Source organism: Mirounga leonina, unplaced genomic scaffold (assembly GCF_011800145.1).
Source record: "Mirounga leonina isolate KUSES-001 unplaced genomic scaffold, KU_Mleo_1.0 Mir_127, whole genome shotgun sequence".
NCBI lineage: Eukaryota > Metazoa > Chordata > Mammalia > Carnivora > Phocidae > Mirounga > Mirounga leonina.
In genome coordinates, this window is record NW_023270316.1 from 75481033 (window position 1) to 75499140 (window position 18108).

Below are 18108 nucleotides of genomic sequence, written 5' to 3' on the forward strand. Positions count from 1 at the left end.
GTAGCGGTTTTCCCCGTGACCTCAGGTCTCTTGCAGATCAAGGAAAAGTTGATGATTTTTCAGTTTGTTCAGCTTTTACTTGTTAGGATCTACTGCATATTATTATTATTATTATTATTATTATTATTATTATTATTATTTTGCCATTGAACATTTATTTAAGATCTACTCCATGATTTTTAATGGAAAACTGGTGTGTATGGACATAGTACACTTTTACATAACTAATTGTGTAGTATTGGGAATTTTGATTGTTTCAAATAAGGCTACAGTAAATGTATCTGATGATCGATCCTTAGATTCTTGGAGGGGCGGGGTTGGTGGTGATGAGCCTCCACCAGCAGGCGGCGCTGTAGGACCTACGGCGGCCCGGGAAGAGCCAGACGCCGCTCTCCCTTGGAGGGCACTCTGCCCCGCCCGTCTTCTCCCCTCCGCGGCCGCGGGTTTGCGGAAGTGTTTCTAGGAGACGGCGCCCGCCGGCTGCGCCTGCGCGGTTGACGCTGCCAGGGGGCGGGCTGACTGGCCGCCGCGCGGCCCGTTGGTAGTTCCTGCTGGGCCTGGGTCGTTGGGCCTCCCCGGGTTCTCTCGCTCCATGGTACGCCTGTGAGTCACGTTGCCGGCGGACGTCTCCTCGGGATGGAGCACATCCGTACGACCAAGGTAGTCGGACGCGGAGAATTGTTAGCCGCTAGCCATGGTCTGACCCGGCAGAGGTGGGGGGCGACGGTAACTCGGCTGGCCGGACCGGGGCTGAGGACCGGCCGCGCGGGGGCCTGCCCGGGCCTAGTCTGGGAGGGCAGGGGCAGTTCGGGCCAGGGTGGGTGCGGAGGCCTCCCGTACCTATGGGAGTGGGAGTCCCGCTTTCAGCCCTTGGTGTTGGGGTGTGGATGTTTCGGGCTGCTGGGGGTTGAGTCCCGTGAAATTGGTCGCCGCCCTCTCAGCGCTACACTTTCTTGGGCAAAATTGGGGCTGCTTTAGCTTCAGCTGCTTTCAGGCATTCGCCTCCCTAAAGACCGGAAAACGGGTGGGTCCTCAAATCATCATTGCAATATTGTGTAAGCTTTTCCTTGTTCACGTTGAATTGTCCCGTGTCACAGATTCTTGATGCAAGTTTTGGAGGCGCTGAGATCAGCACTCTGCCCCACCTCACTTTGTTGTCTCTGTCTCCATCCCGTCCTTTAGGTTTGGTACTCCGTCTCTCTGCTTCAAAACTTCATTGTCTTTAGTGTCAATAGTCAGTTTAACAGAGGAGTTACGGAGAAGGAAAACATGTTATCCCATATTTTAAAGTGTCTGATGGAATTCTTTTTCAGTTGATCTTATTAAATCCCATGCTTAATTTTTGCACGCGAAAGGCATTTATTTTTAGGAACGAACAAATATTCTTATAATTCCATTACAAATGTTGAAAATGAAGGCAATGGCATCAAAATATTACCAAGTTACGTTACCAAGAATTAAGTTCAGCTTCAACCTTGGGCGGGAGAAAACATAAACCAAGACAAGAAGAATTGAATCACATAATTTTAAGATCGCCTGGAGCCTAACAGAATTAGGAAGAGGACCCACTGTGAATCTTGACTCCTCTGTTTTCCTAACTCCATTGCTCCATTGCCGCGCATCCTAAAGTTACGTTCATTTAGAAAAAATTGCGACATACGTTATCTTCATTTGTTCCATGGAGAATTTGAGGTCTATGCCATTAAAAATTTTCACGAACCTTCTTAAGGTGTTATGGATTTTGTTAGAGCTTGTTTATAACATTGCACGTACTATAATATTTGAAGATGCTAAAAACTAACCCCTTTTTAAAAATCTTTTTTTTTCTTAAGGGAAGAATGGTAAAGTAACTGTATAATTCAGGTTGCTGGCTCTTAAAGTTTGAAAATAGAAGGGTGGTTAAGTAAATAACCAAACTAGTAGAAAACGCAGAGATGGAAAAGAGGACTAGAGCATGCATCAGCTCAGGTTCTTGTCCTGGTTCCAGGGTGCCAAGTGTGTATTATATAGTAGTTTTTCACAGTGGGCTATCCTGATGGTTTAGTAAGGTCCTTTTATGACTTTTTAAGGAGCAGAAGATTTCTGAATAATTTTCTATTAAAGTTACTTTTCAGGTTGTGTTCTTTTATTACTTTGAGTTATTCTTCTAGCATAGGACCACCAGTACTCTGAAATAATCATAAGTGGCTATAGGTAGACTGCAATTAAACTAATACTTACTAGGTCCCAGTTGTGTGCCAGGTACAGGACAGATACTGTCTGTAGAGCAGTGAGCACGATAGACCTGGACCTCACTGTACATTCTGACAATTGTGTGAACTGTAATATTTTCTTAAATTATGACTTAAAAGATTGTTGTGAACATAGCCTATTGCATTATTATACTACTTTGCATAACCTTCACTTGGACATGGTTAATTTACTGCAAAAATGATTGTATTTCAAAACTAAAAATGAATTGCTTTCAGTTTACTTAGCTGTTTTGAACTATGCAGTTTAGTCACCGATCAAGAATTGACTGTAGAGTAGTTCTATGTAACTATTTATTCTATATGGAGACAGCTGTATTTGAGAAGTAATAATTACCAATTCTTGAGCAACTCTATGTCAGTGTAGCCAACTGTGCAATATTACTTTACACTATTTACAGTTTCACAAGTATGCTAATTTATACACAGTTGTCACTAATTTCTTTTTTTTTTAAGATTTTATATATTTATTTTGACAGAGAGTTGTCACTAATTTCTTAAATAACCCTGCCAGTTGGATACATTATCAGCATTTGCAGATGAGAAGGAAATAGGCTTGGAGAGTTGAAGTAATCTGCCCAGTTATCTCATGAGGGGTGGAGTTAAGATTTAAACCAAAGTTTGTCGTAATTTTTTTCATTACTCTCTAGTTTTAATCTGATTGTTAAAATGTACTAATATTCAGAAATGAATCCTAATGAATTCTAAGAGCTTTTTTCCTCTAAACCTCTTCTTGACATAAGTAAATAATATTTATGTGGTATTATTTTTGTATTGTTTATGGTCATTTTTTTTTATTATTGTTTACAAACCAGAGATTTATCAGGCAAAGTATTTTAGCTGAGTACTGATTAAATGGCTTTATAGCTATAAAATTCAGGAACAGACATACCATCCTGTTTTGGTCACATTTGGTTTACTTACTGCATAGCATCACTAAAGATGTCAAGTCTAGTCTGAATTTGAATTTCTGAAAGACTATTTCCAAGCTCTGCCTATCACTTTGAGCTCTAATTTCGCCATAATGAGATAGTCTTGCCAGGAAACAATGGGAAATATGCAGAGACAGTTCTTTATGCAGTCTTTCTCCTTTCCCTGCCAGGCTCCAGTGCTTTGGCTGACATCATCTGTTGATGTCGAATGATATTGTGCTGTTTGTGAATGGAACTTTACAGAATGTAATGGAAGAATGTTTTCCTAAACTATATATGGAAGACTGCTTTCTACAGTTTGTTAAGGGATGGAATGTCCCAAGAAAATCTGACCCCATTAGGGCTCAAGTTGAATTATACCAAAAGTAATGCCTAGTTTGTTCTTAGCTTGCTACCCATTTTTGTCATTAGAATGTGTGATCATAGGTGTATGTACACAAATATGTGTAATCAGTTACAAAGAGGGAAAGAGATGCAAACTAAGAATGACTAAAAATAAGAACCAATAGATTGTGGGGAGCACCTGAATGCTTTTCCTCACATAAAGGCTATTTTGACTCACTAATATTATTCCATTATACAGGTGAGAAAACTGAAATTTGCAGAAATTAAATAACTTGTCCTGACTCAAACAGCTAGTTCTAATAAGGAAGAGGTGGAGCTGGGAACTTGAATCAAGGTCTTTCTGATACTAGTCCTGTTCTCTTAATCATAGCACTCCTCTGCCTCACAGAGTAATTGTCTAATCAAGAGATTTGAGGGGCACCTGGGTGGCTCAGTTAGTTAAGTGCCTTCGGCTCAAGTCATGATCTCAGGGTCCAGGATCGAGCCCCACATCAAGCTCCCTGCTCAGGGGGAGTCTGCTTCTCCCTCTCCCTCTGCCCACCCCACTTGTGCACCCAGACATGCTCCCTTCTCCCTCTCTCTCTCAAGTAAATAAAATCTTTTAAAAATAAATTAATTAATTAATAGATTTGAATAGTGAGGTAGGTCAGTGTGAGTAGGACTGGAAGGAAGGTAGGGGATGGAGGAGAGGAACTTAGGTGGTAGGATTTTGTCTAGTAGGTAGCCTATTATGAGGGTGTAGGGTTAGGGGAAAGGTATGGTCCAGAAGAATAGATTTGGGAGTTGTCAGTGTTTAGGTAATCATTGATGTTTTCTTTTATGGATGAGTTTATGCAAGGAGTACATGTGTAGAGGCTCTTTGGAGAAGAGTGTGAAGGTTAGAGCCCTGAGAATACTTACAAAGGGGCAAGCAGAGGAAGAGGAGTCAGAGAAAGAGTATTAGGGATATAATGGGAAGAGGTGAATCACAAGAAGGGAAGTCTTCCCTATTCTAATTTCCTTCTTTGCTCCCTCTTCCTCTGCTCTCTCCTTTTCTTAGAGCCTGGTACTGTTCTATGTACTGGGGAAATGGTGGTTCCCAGACAAAAGTCCTTGCCATTCCAAAACTTATTTTCTAGTTGGGGGAGACACAACAGTAAACAAAGTTAATAAGCCAAATAATAATATAGTAGATGGTAGTAAATGCTATGGAGAGTGCCAGGGTGAGATTGGGGGAGGACAGTTGTAAATAGGGTAGTTAGGGAAGTTCTTACAGAGATAGTGACAGTTGAGTACAGACTGAAAGTGGTCAGGGAGCAAGCCATCTTCATAGGGGCAGGGGTTGGGAAGGGGTGGCTGGAAGAGTCCCAGCAGAGGGAACGGCAAGGGCGAAAGCCCTATGTTGGGCATGCCTGGTTAGTAAAAATCAGCAAGAAGACCAGTGTGGCTAGATCAGAGTGAGTGAAGGAGAGAGCACAGTAGGAAATTAAAAGTTGGGGACAGCAGCAAGGCTTGAAGGCTAATGTGAAATCTTTGCTTTTACTTAGTGAGACAGGAAGCCATTCATAGAAAGTCACCTGTATTCAGTGCTGCAGAAAAGCAAAGTAAGATAGGACTGAAAAGTGTCCTTGGATTTATGATCTATTTTGTTTGGTGATTTATGCAGCCAGACGCTGTTGTAGGAACTTGGGATACATGAACAAAGAAAAATGAAAACCTCTGTCCTTTTGAGGGTTACCTTCCACTTCGCAAAGGCAACTTGATGCTCTTTTTTTTTTAAAGATGTCAGTGCTATGGAGTGTGGAATAATGATACTAAGAGTCGCGAATGGGTGCCTGGCTATAGGGGCAGCTCACAAGTCAGAGAAGCCATGACAGTGTGTTTTCTACTTCGGTAGCCCTGTCATGTAGTTGTAAAGTACAACTGTTGGCTACAGAACATTGATTGAAGATGGCCATTCGTCCTTTCTTGTCCCAGAGACCACTTGGTGTCCGAATTTTCTGGATGTAATACTGAGTATTTGTGATATCCTCTTTTTTCATTTCCAGCTTTGTAATCAGCTGAAATTTGAACTTCCTGTTCACAGAGTACCTTTTAGTGCAGGCCCAAAGTTGGCAACAATTCAACTAAATGGCCCTCAAAGTAATGTATTGGCATTTCCCATCCTTACCATAATGACTACACCCTCCAATTCTCCTCTTCCTACTCTGTTTCTTCTTTGTTCTTTCTCTTCCCAAAACTTTGTCCTTCTTCCCCGTTCTCTTTTTGCCTGTGATAACCTATAATTAAAGGGTCCTAACACTATTTCCGTAGTGTCTCAGTGCTAGTGACCTGGAAGTCGTGATTGCTTCCTAAATACTTGACTTAAAACATTTCCAGGAAAGCATTGGGAAAAATCTGTAGCAATATCTGTAAAGTATTTTCAGTTCCTTGGTGAAAAGGGGAAATATGAGGCAGCAGTTGGTGCTTAGAAGTTGGCTAAGTCTCTGGTTTGAAATTTGTATGCTGATAATTTTAGCAAAGAAAAGGCTCTGCTTTCTTTTGTTTTTTACATTTATCTTAGGATTTGCAGCTAAGAACAGAATAATCAGTAAACTCAGAACCTAAAGTTTTTCCAGAACCTAAAGTACTAAATAAATGTTTTAGAATAATGTTCAGATTAATTTTATTATCAGTCATATCCATATAACGATTGCCATATTAAAGCAGTCATGTAATGATTTTTCTATTATATTTTCTTGATTTGAATATAATTTTCCATTTACTAAAGTAATAACCCTCAATTTATTAAAGTCCTATATAGTCTCTTTTCTCTCAGATTTACATTTCCTTTTGTACCTTATCTTAGTGAATGGCAACCAGTCTGACAAGCTTAACATCTTCAAGAAGCCTCTCTTTCTCCTTCCTTCTCACATCCGTTTTGTCATCTCAAGATGGGCTTCCTCTTTATCCTGTCTATTGCAACTTAATCTGGGCCTTTATCATATCTCTCCAGGCACCCTTAGATTACTTCGTTAGCCTTTTACCTAGTTACTCACCTCCTGTCTCTTCTCTACTCAACATTTGCTCCAAATTGCCATTGGAAAGATCTTCTTAAAAACCATATCTAGTCATGGCTACTGTGCTTAAAATCCTCTGTATCCTTTTATCTGCCACACAGATGCTCTACCTTAACAGGTGTTTCTTTTTCATCAAATATTATTGTCTCTCCCCTTTTGTGTTCTCTCTCTTCTGAGAATTCTGTATTTTCTGTTATAGTTAAGAAAATTTTGTTCAGCTTTGCTTTCAATATTATATTAGGAAAACAGTTTTTTCCAGCTGTAGGACACATTAGAATATTGAATTTGCTTTTAAAGTCCATGTGCCTCCTCCTTCCTTTCTCCATTTGAACTTGAACATTAGTTTAAGACAGAGGACTGTCAGGGCTCAACTTACCTCATCAGCTTACTAACTTACTAACAGTACTCATTTTTGCAGACATCTGAGCACTTTATTGCTTACTGTTTGTCAAACAAACTTGGGGTCAAGTACCTACATTTATTATCCAGCCTTACTACAGCCCTCAAGGGAGAGATTGTTGTCCTTATTTTATAGATAAAGAAAATGGGACCCAGACAATTTGGCCTTTAGTTGGTGGCCAGTAAATTTCGGTGGAGTGAATCAGTAAACTCTCTTTCCCGAAAATGTCTATTTATGTGGATGTTCTTCAAAGATGTGTGTGTATGTGTGTGGGGGGGTGGGGTTTGCATATACCCATAATGCAGTTGTATATTTTAAAGGACCATAGTTGTAAGAAGCGCTTTTAAAAAGTGGAAGGACTACACAAGCTGGAGCCTTAAATATTTGGGAGAAGAGCATAAAGATAGAGAAGGAACCTAGCCTAATGTGAGTTAAGAGCAAGAGGGATTAATTTGGAGTTGCATAAAAATGACCTGGTGAGCTTCCTAAAATACAGATCTTTGGGGGCACCTACGTAGCTCAGTTGGCTAAGCGTCTGATCCCGGGGTCCTGCTCCGTGAGGAGTCTGCTTCTGCCTCTGCCCCTACCCCCGTGCACACTCTCTCTCTCTAATAAATAAAAAACCTTTAAGAAAAATACAGATTTTTGGTCTCCATCTCCTGAGATGGCTGAGTGAAGTTGAGTGGGGCTTAGGATTTGTATTTATGCAGAATTTTGGAGATGATTCAGATGAACAGCTAGGCTTTGGGACTTGAATGTAGGTAATCAGAATTAAAGATCTAATAAATGGAATTTCAGATAATTTTGGATTTAGAGATTGGGGGAATCAAGAAATAGGCTTGGAGTGTTAGGAAGAGTATTTTTAACTTGAATTTCCAATCTTGATAGACAACAAGCTCGAAAGAACTATGTAGTGTTATGCAGCTCTAGAGGAAGAGTGACTTTGTCTTAATTGGGTGAGTTGTATAATAAAGTTAGATTTTATTTATTTAAGGAAGAAATGGTTCTAAATAATGAAATAAATGATGATCTCCAAGAAAAGTTTTCATACAGGTTTATAAGAAGGAAGTTTTCCTATTATCTTAAAGGACAATGTGTATAATGATTTTTATATGTCAAATCAACTGTCAGACCTGAGCTATATAAATTAAATTATCTCTCTAAGTTTCCAGCAGAAAGTGTTAAAATTCAATTCATTGCCTCCCCATACAAATAAAATTTTGTATCAAAAACATGTATTTTAATTTTACATTTAAATTTTAATTTATTTGAACAGCTGCTGTTATAAGTAAAAAAAAACACTCTGGAATTAAATTTCTTTGGGAGGAGCTAAGTAGCTTTTTACATGGTAGTTATTATTTTGGAAATCATAATTTCATAATGAGGGGCTTTTGCTTCTTCAATTTTAGTAAGGGAAAAGAAAATATATGTGGGAGGGAAGTACAGAATTAATGAGATAATTGTTAGTAATCTGGTTTGAAGACATACAAGTTAAAGAACTATCTACGAACTGCTGTTATAGATGTGGATTAACAATTTTAAGTTGGTAGTGGTTGTTTTACTCTTTTTCTCCTCCCCAAAAGAATGGACAGCAATAAATAATTGTGTTTTCAAAACAGTAGTCTCTTACACGGTCCTGGCCAACTCTAACCCAGCTCTCCAGTGGCAGCATTGTGTGTGTGTGTGTGTGTGCGCGCGTGCACGCACACACGCTATTAATAAAGAAGTACTATGTACCTCACTGTCTCAGCCACTAGAGGACATAGAAACAGCATGCGATATAATCTGTGATAGGGAATTCAGAGCCAGGAGGAACGAACTACAAAGCTGAGACATTAAGTAAGTAAATTAATTTTCTGAGAAGGATTCCAATTAGGAGACAGAGCATCAAGTGAGCCCCGAAGAATGCTTAGCACTTAGCTAAGCAGAAGAGACTATGTTGGGAAGGAAGAACAGTATGAGTAAAAGCACAGAGCTGACCACAAAACATGGTCTTGGGTGGAGTGGTGAGGAGAATATAGAGATTAAGTTGGACTTTGCAACCATTTGTTTCTTGATTTAATTTTTCTGGTAGTTTACCTCCATGATGCTAGATAATAACCTTATATATAAGAAACAACAGGTGTTGCTGAGGTTGTGGAGAAAGGGGAACCCTCTTGCACTGTTGGTAGGAATGTAAACTGGTGTAGCCACTCTGGAGAACAGTATGGAGGTTCCTCAAAAAGTTAAAAATAGAACTATCCTATGATCCAGCAATTGCACTACTAGCTATTTACCCAAAGGATACAAAAATACAGATTCGAAGGGGTGCATGCACCTCAGTGTTTACAGCAACATTATCAACAAAGCCAAACTATGGAGAGAGCCCAAATGTCCATAAACTGATGAATGGATAAAGAAGATGTGTGTGTATACACACACACACACACACACAGGAATAATACTCAGCCATCAAAAGAAATTTTGCCAATTGCGACAAGGTCGATGGAGCTAGAGGGTATTATACTAAGTGAAGTAAGTCAGTCAGAGAAAGAAATAGATATGATCTCACTCATATGTGGAATTTAAAGAAAACAGATGAACATATGGGAAGGGGGAAAAGAAAAATAGGAGAGAGGGAAATAAACCATAAGAGACTCTTAATGATAGAGAACAAACTCAGGGTTGATGGAGGGAGTTGGTGGGGGATGGGCTAGATGGGTGGTGGATACTTAAGGGGGTACTTGTTGTGATGAGCACTGGGTGTTGTATGTAAGTGATGAATCACTGAATTCTACTCCAGACACCAATATTGCACTGTATGTTAACTAAATAATATTTAAATTAAAAAATATATGGACTCTTGAATATGAAAACTGTTTATACCATGTGCCTCCTTCCTGTTCCCCTTAATATTTGTGTTATTTTTTTTACAGAGTACCTTTATTGGTTGTATTTCTAACTCTAAACAGTACCTGTGTAATGTGGTTTACATATTCCTCAAGATATGTGAAATTTAATGTTCAACATTAAATAAACTCATGTTTTTGAATAGAAAGAAGAAAAGCTTTGAAAATGGTACATTTAAAAAAAAAAGAAAATGGTACATTTAAATCCTAGGATAACAAAGAATTTGTATTACTTTTGAAATGAGAAATAACTTCTTCTTCTTTTTTTAGGTTGAGCAAGTAAAATTACTTGACCGATTCAGTACCAGCAACAAGTCACTAACGGGAACGCTTTATCTTACGGCCACACATCTATTATTTATAGACTCTCATCAGAAAGAAACCTGGGTAAGAAGGGCATCTTCTGTACTGCTTACCATACTTAAGTAATGGACTTGGCCTTTTGCTGTATTTCATTTTGATCATGTACAAAAAATTTAATCATTAGTTACCTGTTTCAACAAAAAATTTTTCAAAGTCACCTGATCACTTCTACCCTCCCTCCTAATAAAACATGGATACCATGTAGAATGTGGAACTCTTTTATAAGATACAGCAAGACTCTTTTTATCTGCATTAATAATTATAGAATACCTACTTGTTCCTTTTAATTTTTAAAAATGTAAGTAATGTACATTTTAATATTTAATATTAAGTTCACATGGCATAGTCCACAGTATTTTTTTTTTAAGATTTTATTTATTTATTTGAGAGAGAGAATGAGAGGGCACCTCATCCATGGTATTTTTGTACAAAATTACAATTACAGTGTTTTTTAATTGATTGATTGTAGATCAAATAATACAGTAATGGATATTTTGTATATATTACTTCCTGTATATATGCCAAAGTTTCTCAGAGGTATCTGCCTGGGAGTAAAATTACTGGATCTTATAAAAATAAGGGCATATTTTCCTTCACTGAATATGGCCCCTTTCCAAAACAGTTGTCTCAAAATATTCTCAGTAGAAAGTGATACATTGTCCACCATTGTCGGCAACATTGATATTGTTAGCTTTAAAATTTTTGCCTCTCCAGTGGATGTGCAATTGTGATTTTAATTTGCTGATTATAAGGAAATTGTCCTTTCAGATATTTTGGCCTTTAGATTTCCTTTTCTTTTTCTCTTGGGCTATTTGTCCTTTTATTGGCTTTATAAGAGTCTGGTTTTTAATGTTTTGTCAGGTATGTGTGTTGTAAATAACTTCTCCCAGTGTGTGGCTTGTCTTGTGTGTATATACATCTTTGAATTAAAGTTTAAAATTTTAGTGTATTAGATTTTTCATTTTTTTCTTTTATGGTTTATGCTGTATTCTGACTTAAGGGATTCTTAAAGGCATAAAGATTCTCCTGTATTTTTTTCTAAAAGCTTACATTTTATATTTCAAGTATAAGTTGTTAACACATACGGGAAATATTTTCTTGGATGATATAACTTAGGGATTCATTTTTGTTTTTATTCTTTTCAAATGGATACTGGCGCCATTTATTGACAGTTTCGATGCGTTAATGTGTAGTGTCAACTCTGTCATAAATAAAGTGAGGGTTTGCTTTTGACCTCGCTATTCTGTTCTTTTGATCTATTGATTCCACTGTGTAATAGCATACTGCTTTATTGACTCTAGCTTTTTAATAGTCTCTCTTTTTTTTTTTTTTTAAAGATTTTTTATTTATTTGACAGAGAGAGACACAGCAAGAGAGGGAACACAAGCAGGGAGAGTGGGAGGGGGAGAAGCAGACCTCCCGCCGAGCAGGGAGCCCGATGCGGGGCTAGATCCCAGGACCCTGGGATCATGACCCGAGCCGAAGGCAGTCGCTTAACGGACTGAGCCACCCAGGTGCCCCAATACAGTCTCTCTTTTATTGTACTCTCTTGATTTCCCCAGGAAGGCCATCGAGTTGATAGGCGATTGCAATAAGTAAGTCAAGATACTTACCTGAGATGTTGATCTCGGGGAGTTATATTCCCTCGAGCACTAGAGTTCTTCCCCATTCAGTGTTGGCCCAGGAACTGTCAAGGGTTTTACGTAGCAGGACCTTGTTAAATCATTAGTCATGTTATCATCCACTCTGTCTACCCTGCCTTTGTCCATCTGCCTTAATATCTTCTCAGTATGTTTTCCATCTCCTAGAGATAGACAGGGAAGTTTCCCATAGACCTCTTCTTGCATATGTTGGGAACGTAGTTTGGGGAGCAGTGAAAAAAGATCTATGTTATTCTCTCCTATTGTTGTTTTATCAGTATATTCCCATCTATCTCTCCTGAATGAAATCTGTTTAGTATACTCGATCCATAGAAATGAACATTTTAGATGTAGACGGGGACTAACTTTACCTTTTTTCTCATTTTACAGATAATTCTTTTTTCAAGATCACATTATTAGTGGCAGAGCCAGGTCTCTTCAACATTTTCTTCTTGCAAATGATTTTGGGTCTTAATTAGAATCATAAAAATGATACATTATAGTAGCTTATTGTCTCTTATTCTCTACTTAAATGTTACTGTTAGATCATTTTGAGTAACTTGGCACGAGCCTGCTAATATAAATGTTACTAGTGCTAAATCTTAGCCATAAGTTGGGCCATGTGTAGTGTATACTAAATATCTGTGTTGTGTATACTTTCAATGTCTGTAGAACAAGCTCTTTTCTTATTAATCTTTTTTAAGCTTTTCTTGATAATTTTATGCATTTAACCTTGCATGTGAACTTTAGAAAATACATATAATTAATATGATTAATATCAGGATTTAATATTATAATTACATAGTATATATGTATGATATAAATAATCATCCATCTCTTACCCTGCCACAGAAAAAGACAAAAAGCAGTTTGGAATTTTTTACTGAACTTATATCAAAGTTTTAGATTAATTTGGGATGAATTGATTTCTTTCCATGATTGAGTTTTTATCGTTCAGGAACCTGCCATGACTCTTAAGATCTTTGATTTTCTAGAAAAACTTTCTATAAATATTTTAAATTCATAGGAATGGTATTGAGAAAAAGAAAACTTTTTTTTTTAGTAGCAAACAATATTAGAACTGGTATGAATGATAATCATTTAAAATGCCATCAAGTATTGAGTTTATAGTAGGACTTTCTATTCATTCAATAAACATTGTGATGGAGGTATAAGCAATGATACTTGTATTGCTGGTTTGGTCAAGTTTTAAGTTTGGATTTATAAGATACGACATTGGAAACTTTTTTTTTTTTTTTAATTTGAGGAGGGTCATTATAATGCTCCAGATACTGGAGATAGAATGGTGCTCAGCTTAGCTGTAGTATTGCTCCTTACAAAGTTCTCAACATCTGGCTGGAGAAATAGACATTCACTATACAAGGAATTACTCATGTTCTAAGTACTGTGAAGGAAAAGTATAGGCATAAGAAAATGGACAGGACCTAACTTACTTGGGAAAGGCCATGGGGGTTGTCAGGCTGTTCTTCTTGGTGATGATGTTTAAACAAAGGCCAGAAATAATACTAGGAGTTCCTAGGTGAAGAAGTAGATCTACGGGCGCCTGGGTGGCTCAGTTGGTTAAGCAACTGCCTTTGGCTTAGGTCATGATCCTGGAGTCCCGGGATCGAGTCCCGCATCGGGCTCCCTGCTTGGCGGGGGGTCTGCCTCTCCCTCTGACCCTCTTCCCTCTCGTGCTCTCTGTCTCTCATTCTCTCTCTCAAATAAATAAATAAAATCTTAAAAAAAAAAAAAAAAGAAGTAGATCTACAATTTCCCAGTTAGTAAGAACAACTCAGTGTATATAGAGGAGGTTGGTGCATTTGAGGAGCCAAAAGAGGACTCTGTCACTCGAACTTGATGTGGGGAGGGACTTGAAATGAGTCTAAAGCCTACCGTCTGGGAAATGACATGACATCACTTTTTTAAAAATCGCTTTTTAATGGTCACTCAGCTGCCTTGTAGAAAATGGAGTATAGGGGGTCAAGAGTAGATACGGAGAGAGCTTTCCTAAAAGGCCACTTACAGTTACCTAGGTGAGAAACAATGGGAGCATTGCAGCTAAGGGAGTGACCGGACATGGAGAGAAGTAGGCAGGCTGCAGAGATATGTCGGAGATGCAGTTCTCGGGGTTTGATGATGTATTGAGTATGTGGAGTGATGGAGGAAGTATCAGAGAGCGTAGCTCCGGCTTAGGCATTCAGTCACACATTTTGAGTACTTTGTTTGAAGAGGGCATTTCTAACATTTATGTATTCTGGAAGAGAATATGATATTTAGTGCTCTTTGATGATGATGATGATCACGTTTTTTCCATGCTGTAGATATTGCACCACCATATTGCCTTAGTAGAGAAACTAGCTTTGACTACTTCTGGATGCCCACTGGTGATTCAGTGCAAGAACTTCAGGATTGTGCATTTCATTGTTCCCAGAGAAAGAGATTGCCATGATATTTACAATTCTTTGCTACAGCTGTCAAAACAAGGTACTGATTTTAGAGACCAAAGCTTACTTAATTTTGAGATGGATTATCTAAGATACTTAATATGCCATTGTTACTTTATACTTGAAGTTACTCTTAAGTTCTTGTGCACTCTATTCCAAAAAGTTTGACTTGGAAATAATTAGATGCTTCTGATCTGAATCGTAAGAATGGTTTCCAAAGAAGAGGTAAGAGTAAGGAAAAAGTTAAACATTTCGAGTACAGATTTTAAAAACCATAGATTTTTATTAATGTTTTTAAAATTTGTTGGTAGCCAACAGCACAGCTTTTTTTTTTAAGTGGCTATCCACAAACAAGGGGAATAACTTGGAAATTGATTGCTGAATGAAAAGTTAAGGAAGGTCAGGCTCCTCTGGTAGCAGTGGGACCAATGAATTTAATTGACCAGAGTGGAGCATAAGGGAGATGACCAGAGAGAAAAGAGAGGGTGAATCCTACTTTACTAGAGGTGGGAGTGAGAGGAGTGTAGGCCAGAAAGAGGAATCCTGTCACTAGGCCTTTGGGATCTGGAGGCTTTCTCCCCCCAACTTGACTTGAATTATGTAGATCTCTCCAAGAGACAAGGCACACTGGTTACTGAATGTTACTTTGTTGTTGAACACCTGGACTGCAGTGGTCTAGGAGCAGGGGTACACCCTTCTCTCCTAACACATGAAGCCTAAGCATTTATCCCATTGTCCCAAGTTAAGCCAGATCTTACAGTAAAGATGGTTCTGTCACTTTCGGGGGCTTAATATTATTCAGGAGTAAGTGCTCTCTGGAGCTCTCGGCAACCATTGCCAGTTTTGGTCAACACTGTCCTATAGGATTATATATGCAATTTCAAGTTCTATATGCCGCCTCTAGTTTTTTATCACAACATTAGTATTTCCATTTTATATCTCATTTGGGAAGTGTAGTGGGTAAGAAGTGTCTGTGTCATTAAAACTTTACTTTTAAGAAAAGGAAATACTACACTCTAGAGTATTAAATATAAAAGTTGTTTATTAGCTTTTGCTGATGATATATTGATATGTATGCCTTTAGATATGATCGTTTGAATTAAAGAACTGAGAAAATAAATTGAGTTCAAATATATTCAGATAAGAGTTATCTCTTTGAAAATTTTAAAGAAAAAATGGAGGGATAAAGCTGAAAAATTACTGTTATTTGTAGAGTTTTAAGTCCTAGAAGTTGCGTCGTAACATTTATGTATTTTGTATACTATAGCAAAATATGAAGATCTCTATGCATTCTCTTATAATCCCAAACAAAATGATTCGGAACGACTACAGGGTTGGCAGCTCATTGACCTTGCCGAGGAATATAAGAGGATGGGAGTGCCAAATTCAAACTGGCAGCTGTCTGATGCCAACCGAGAATACAAGGTAACTTTTTATTTACATTCCAGTTAACATACAGTGTGATATTAATTTCAGGTGTACAATATAGTGATTCAACACTTCCATACAGCACCCGGTGCTCATCACAACAAGTGCGCTCCTTAATCCCCATCCCCTGTTTCCCCCATCCCCACACCCACCTCCCTTCTGGTAACCATCAGTTTGTTGTTTATGGTTAAGAGTCTGTTTCTTGGTTTACCACCCTCTCTTTTTTTTTACCCCCCTTTGCTCATTTGTTTTGTTTCTTAAATTCCACATATGAGTGAAATCACATGGTATTTGTCTTTCTCTGACTGACTTATTTCAACTTGGCAATTCTTTGGAGAAATTCAGAATTCATAGTAGCAAGTTGTCTATATATTGCTATGTACTGTTCTTGCATTTAATAAGTTTTAAAGTTTTTTAAAGGTGATTTTTAACCTCATAGTTTTTGAACTGTGAGTAGAATGGTTATGTTTTATTTGATTTTTACAGATTTGTGAAACTTATCCCAGAGAACTTTATGTTCCCCGAATAGCAAGCAAACCAATAATTGTTGGTAGTTCCAAGTTCCGGAGCAAGGGAAGATTCCCAGTTCTTTCCTATTATCATCAAAATAAAGAGGTAACAAGAGAAGATTTTCTTTTTTTATTTTACAAATGTGGTATAACCCCTTTTCAGGTTTAAGTATCCAAATGAACACTCATTTATACATAGGGAGGTCATTATTATAATGTTGCTGATAGAGAAGTGTTGGCTTTTCTCATGATTACGTTTTTGAAATTTTAAAATTACCCTGATATATAGAAACTTTCATACTTGTCATCTTTCTTTCCTCCCACACCCTCCTTCAGTCTTTCTTTTCTTCTGGTAGGGACTTAAAAATAATGAGATTAGTGAACAGATAGGTTCTTCTTTCCTGTGGTTCTCTTTTGATACTGCTTATATTTAGGAAAACACGATAGTTTTGAGAAACCAACTATTGAGAAAAAGAAGAGAGCCAAGGGTATTTCAGGCTCTCAATTTTTATAGAAAGCTCTTCCAATCAGAAGGATTTTGCAATACGAAGAGGTGGAGGAGACATCTTTATACTGAGATGCTGTAATAGGGATTGCTCATTACAGCAAAATTTTCCTTTTGTAGCTTATAACAGTAGACCACAAGGTGCTATGTGTTAGATGCTTTATATGCATGAAATCCCATGATAATTTTATAAGGTAGGCTCTGCTAATTACCTGTAACTTTCAACCTGTAAAGAGAGGGTAAATCACCTTTCCTATATCTAACAGCTAGCAAGTTGTGGAGTTCCATGCCAGTTCTGACTCCCACTGCTTTGTGACCTGATTTTTTCTCATCAGGAAGCTTTTAGAATCTTTTCTCCCCAGTGTCCTGAAATTTCACAGTGAAGTGCCTTGGCGTGTTTTTTTTTAATTCTATCTGGGAACTCACTTTTGGAAAATTACTTCTCTATTTCTGTGGGAACTTCTTCTCTTCTGTTACTTTCCTTTGTACTTGTGTGTGTGTTACTTGGCAAGTGGGCTTCTCTAAGCCTCCGTTTTTCTTAATTTTGTCTCCTACTTTCCATTTCTTTCTAGTTTTTAGAAGATTTCCTCAACTTGTTTCCAGTCCACCTCTTTATTTTTGCTATACCATTTTTAAAATCTAAGAACTCTTTCCTATTTTCTGAACTTTTTAGACACTTTTCTATTCTTGGCTGTGATGACTGGGTTCTCTGAAGACATTGAGGATTTTTTTTAAAAGAATTCTTTTGCTCCCCACATTAGTTGTCTGTTGCTCAGAGTTCCTTTTTTCTGTTTATTTTATTTCTCATGTCTTTCAAATATCTGATTCAAAGAGTGAGGTACCACAGCTTGTTTAGAAGTTTGTGTGCATGAGCTATCTCTATCTTTGGATTATTTCTGTTGTTAATTTTCATCCCAATATGTGTGTTGGTTCTGTCCAGGATTCAAGTGTGCGAAGGCGGATGGGAGGATCTCACATTTTGTTTTGTAGGCTTTACTTCATCCTCTTGTTTTGGGGGGTACAGGGCTTCACTCCCACCCACATCTCTGCATATTGTCCAGAGTCTTCAGGTTAATCCTTTTCATAGAATAAACTCTGCCTTCAGGGCGAGGGAAGAGCTGGGAGCCTTAATTAGCCCCTATATGGATATTCAACCAATTCTGTTTTCAGCTATACTCCAGCTCCGGCTTTCAGAGGTACCGAATCTTGAGCCTTTCTGGGATTTTGCTGCTCAAAATGCTTGCTTATTGTTGACTCGTAACAATTTGGCAGCTTTCTTCGTTCTGGTAAATTGGTCATTACTAGCTTGTACAATCTGCTTTCATTTCCTGAAATTTTATTAACATCTCTACCCTATTTTTCTC

General features: G+C 38.0%; 1 protein-coding gene across 1 annotated transcript in view; it reads left to right on the forward strand.

The window, feature by feature from the left end:
- The first annotated feature begins 497 nt into the window (after positions 1-497).
- MTMR6 (myotubularin related protein 6) overlaps positions 498-18108 on the forward strand; it is a 34960-nt gene continuing 17349 nt past the window's right edge. Inside the window, exons 1-5 of the mRNA XM_035003673.1 lie at positions 498-660; positions 10123-10239; positions 14180-14342; positions 15570-15727; positions 16217-16345. Coding sequence (XP_034859564.1) covers positions 637-660; positions 10123-10239; positions 14180-14342; positions 15570-15727; positions 16217-16345 — 591 coding nt within the window. The 5' untranslated portion in view covers positions 498-636. The remainder of the gene's footprint in view (positions 661-10122; positions 10240-14179; positions 14343-15569; positions 15728-16216; positions 16346-18108) is intronic.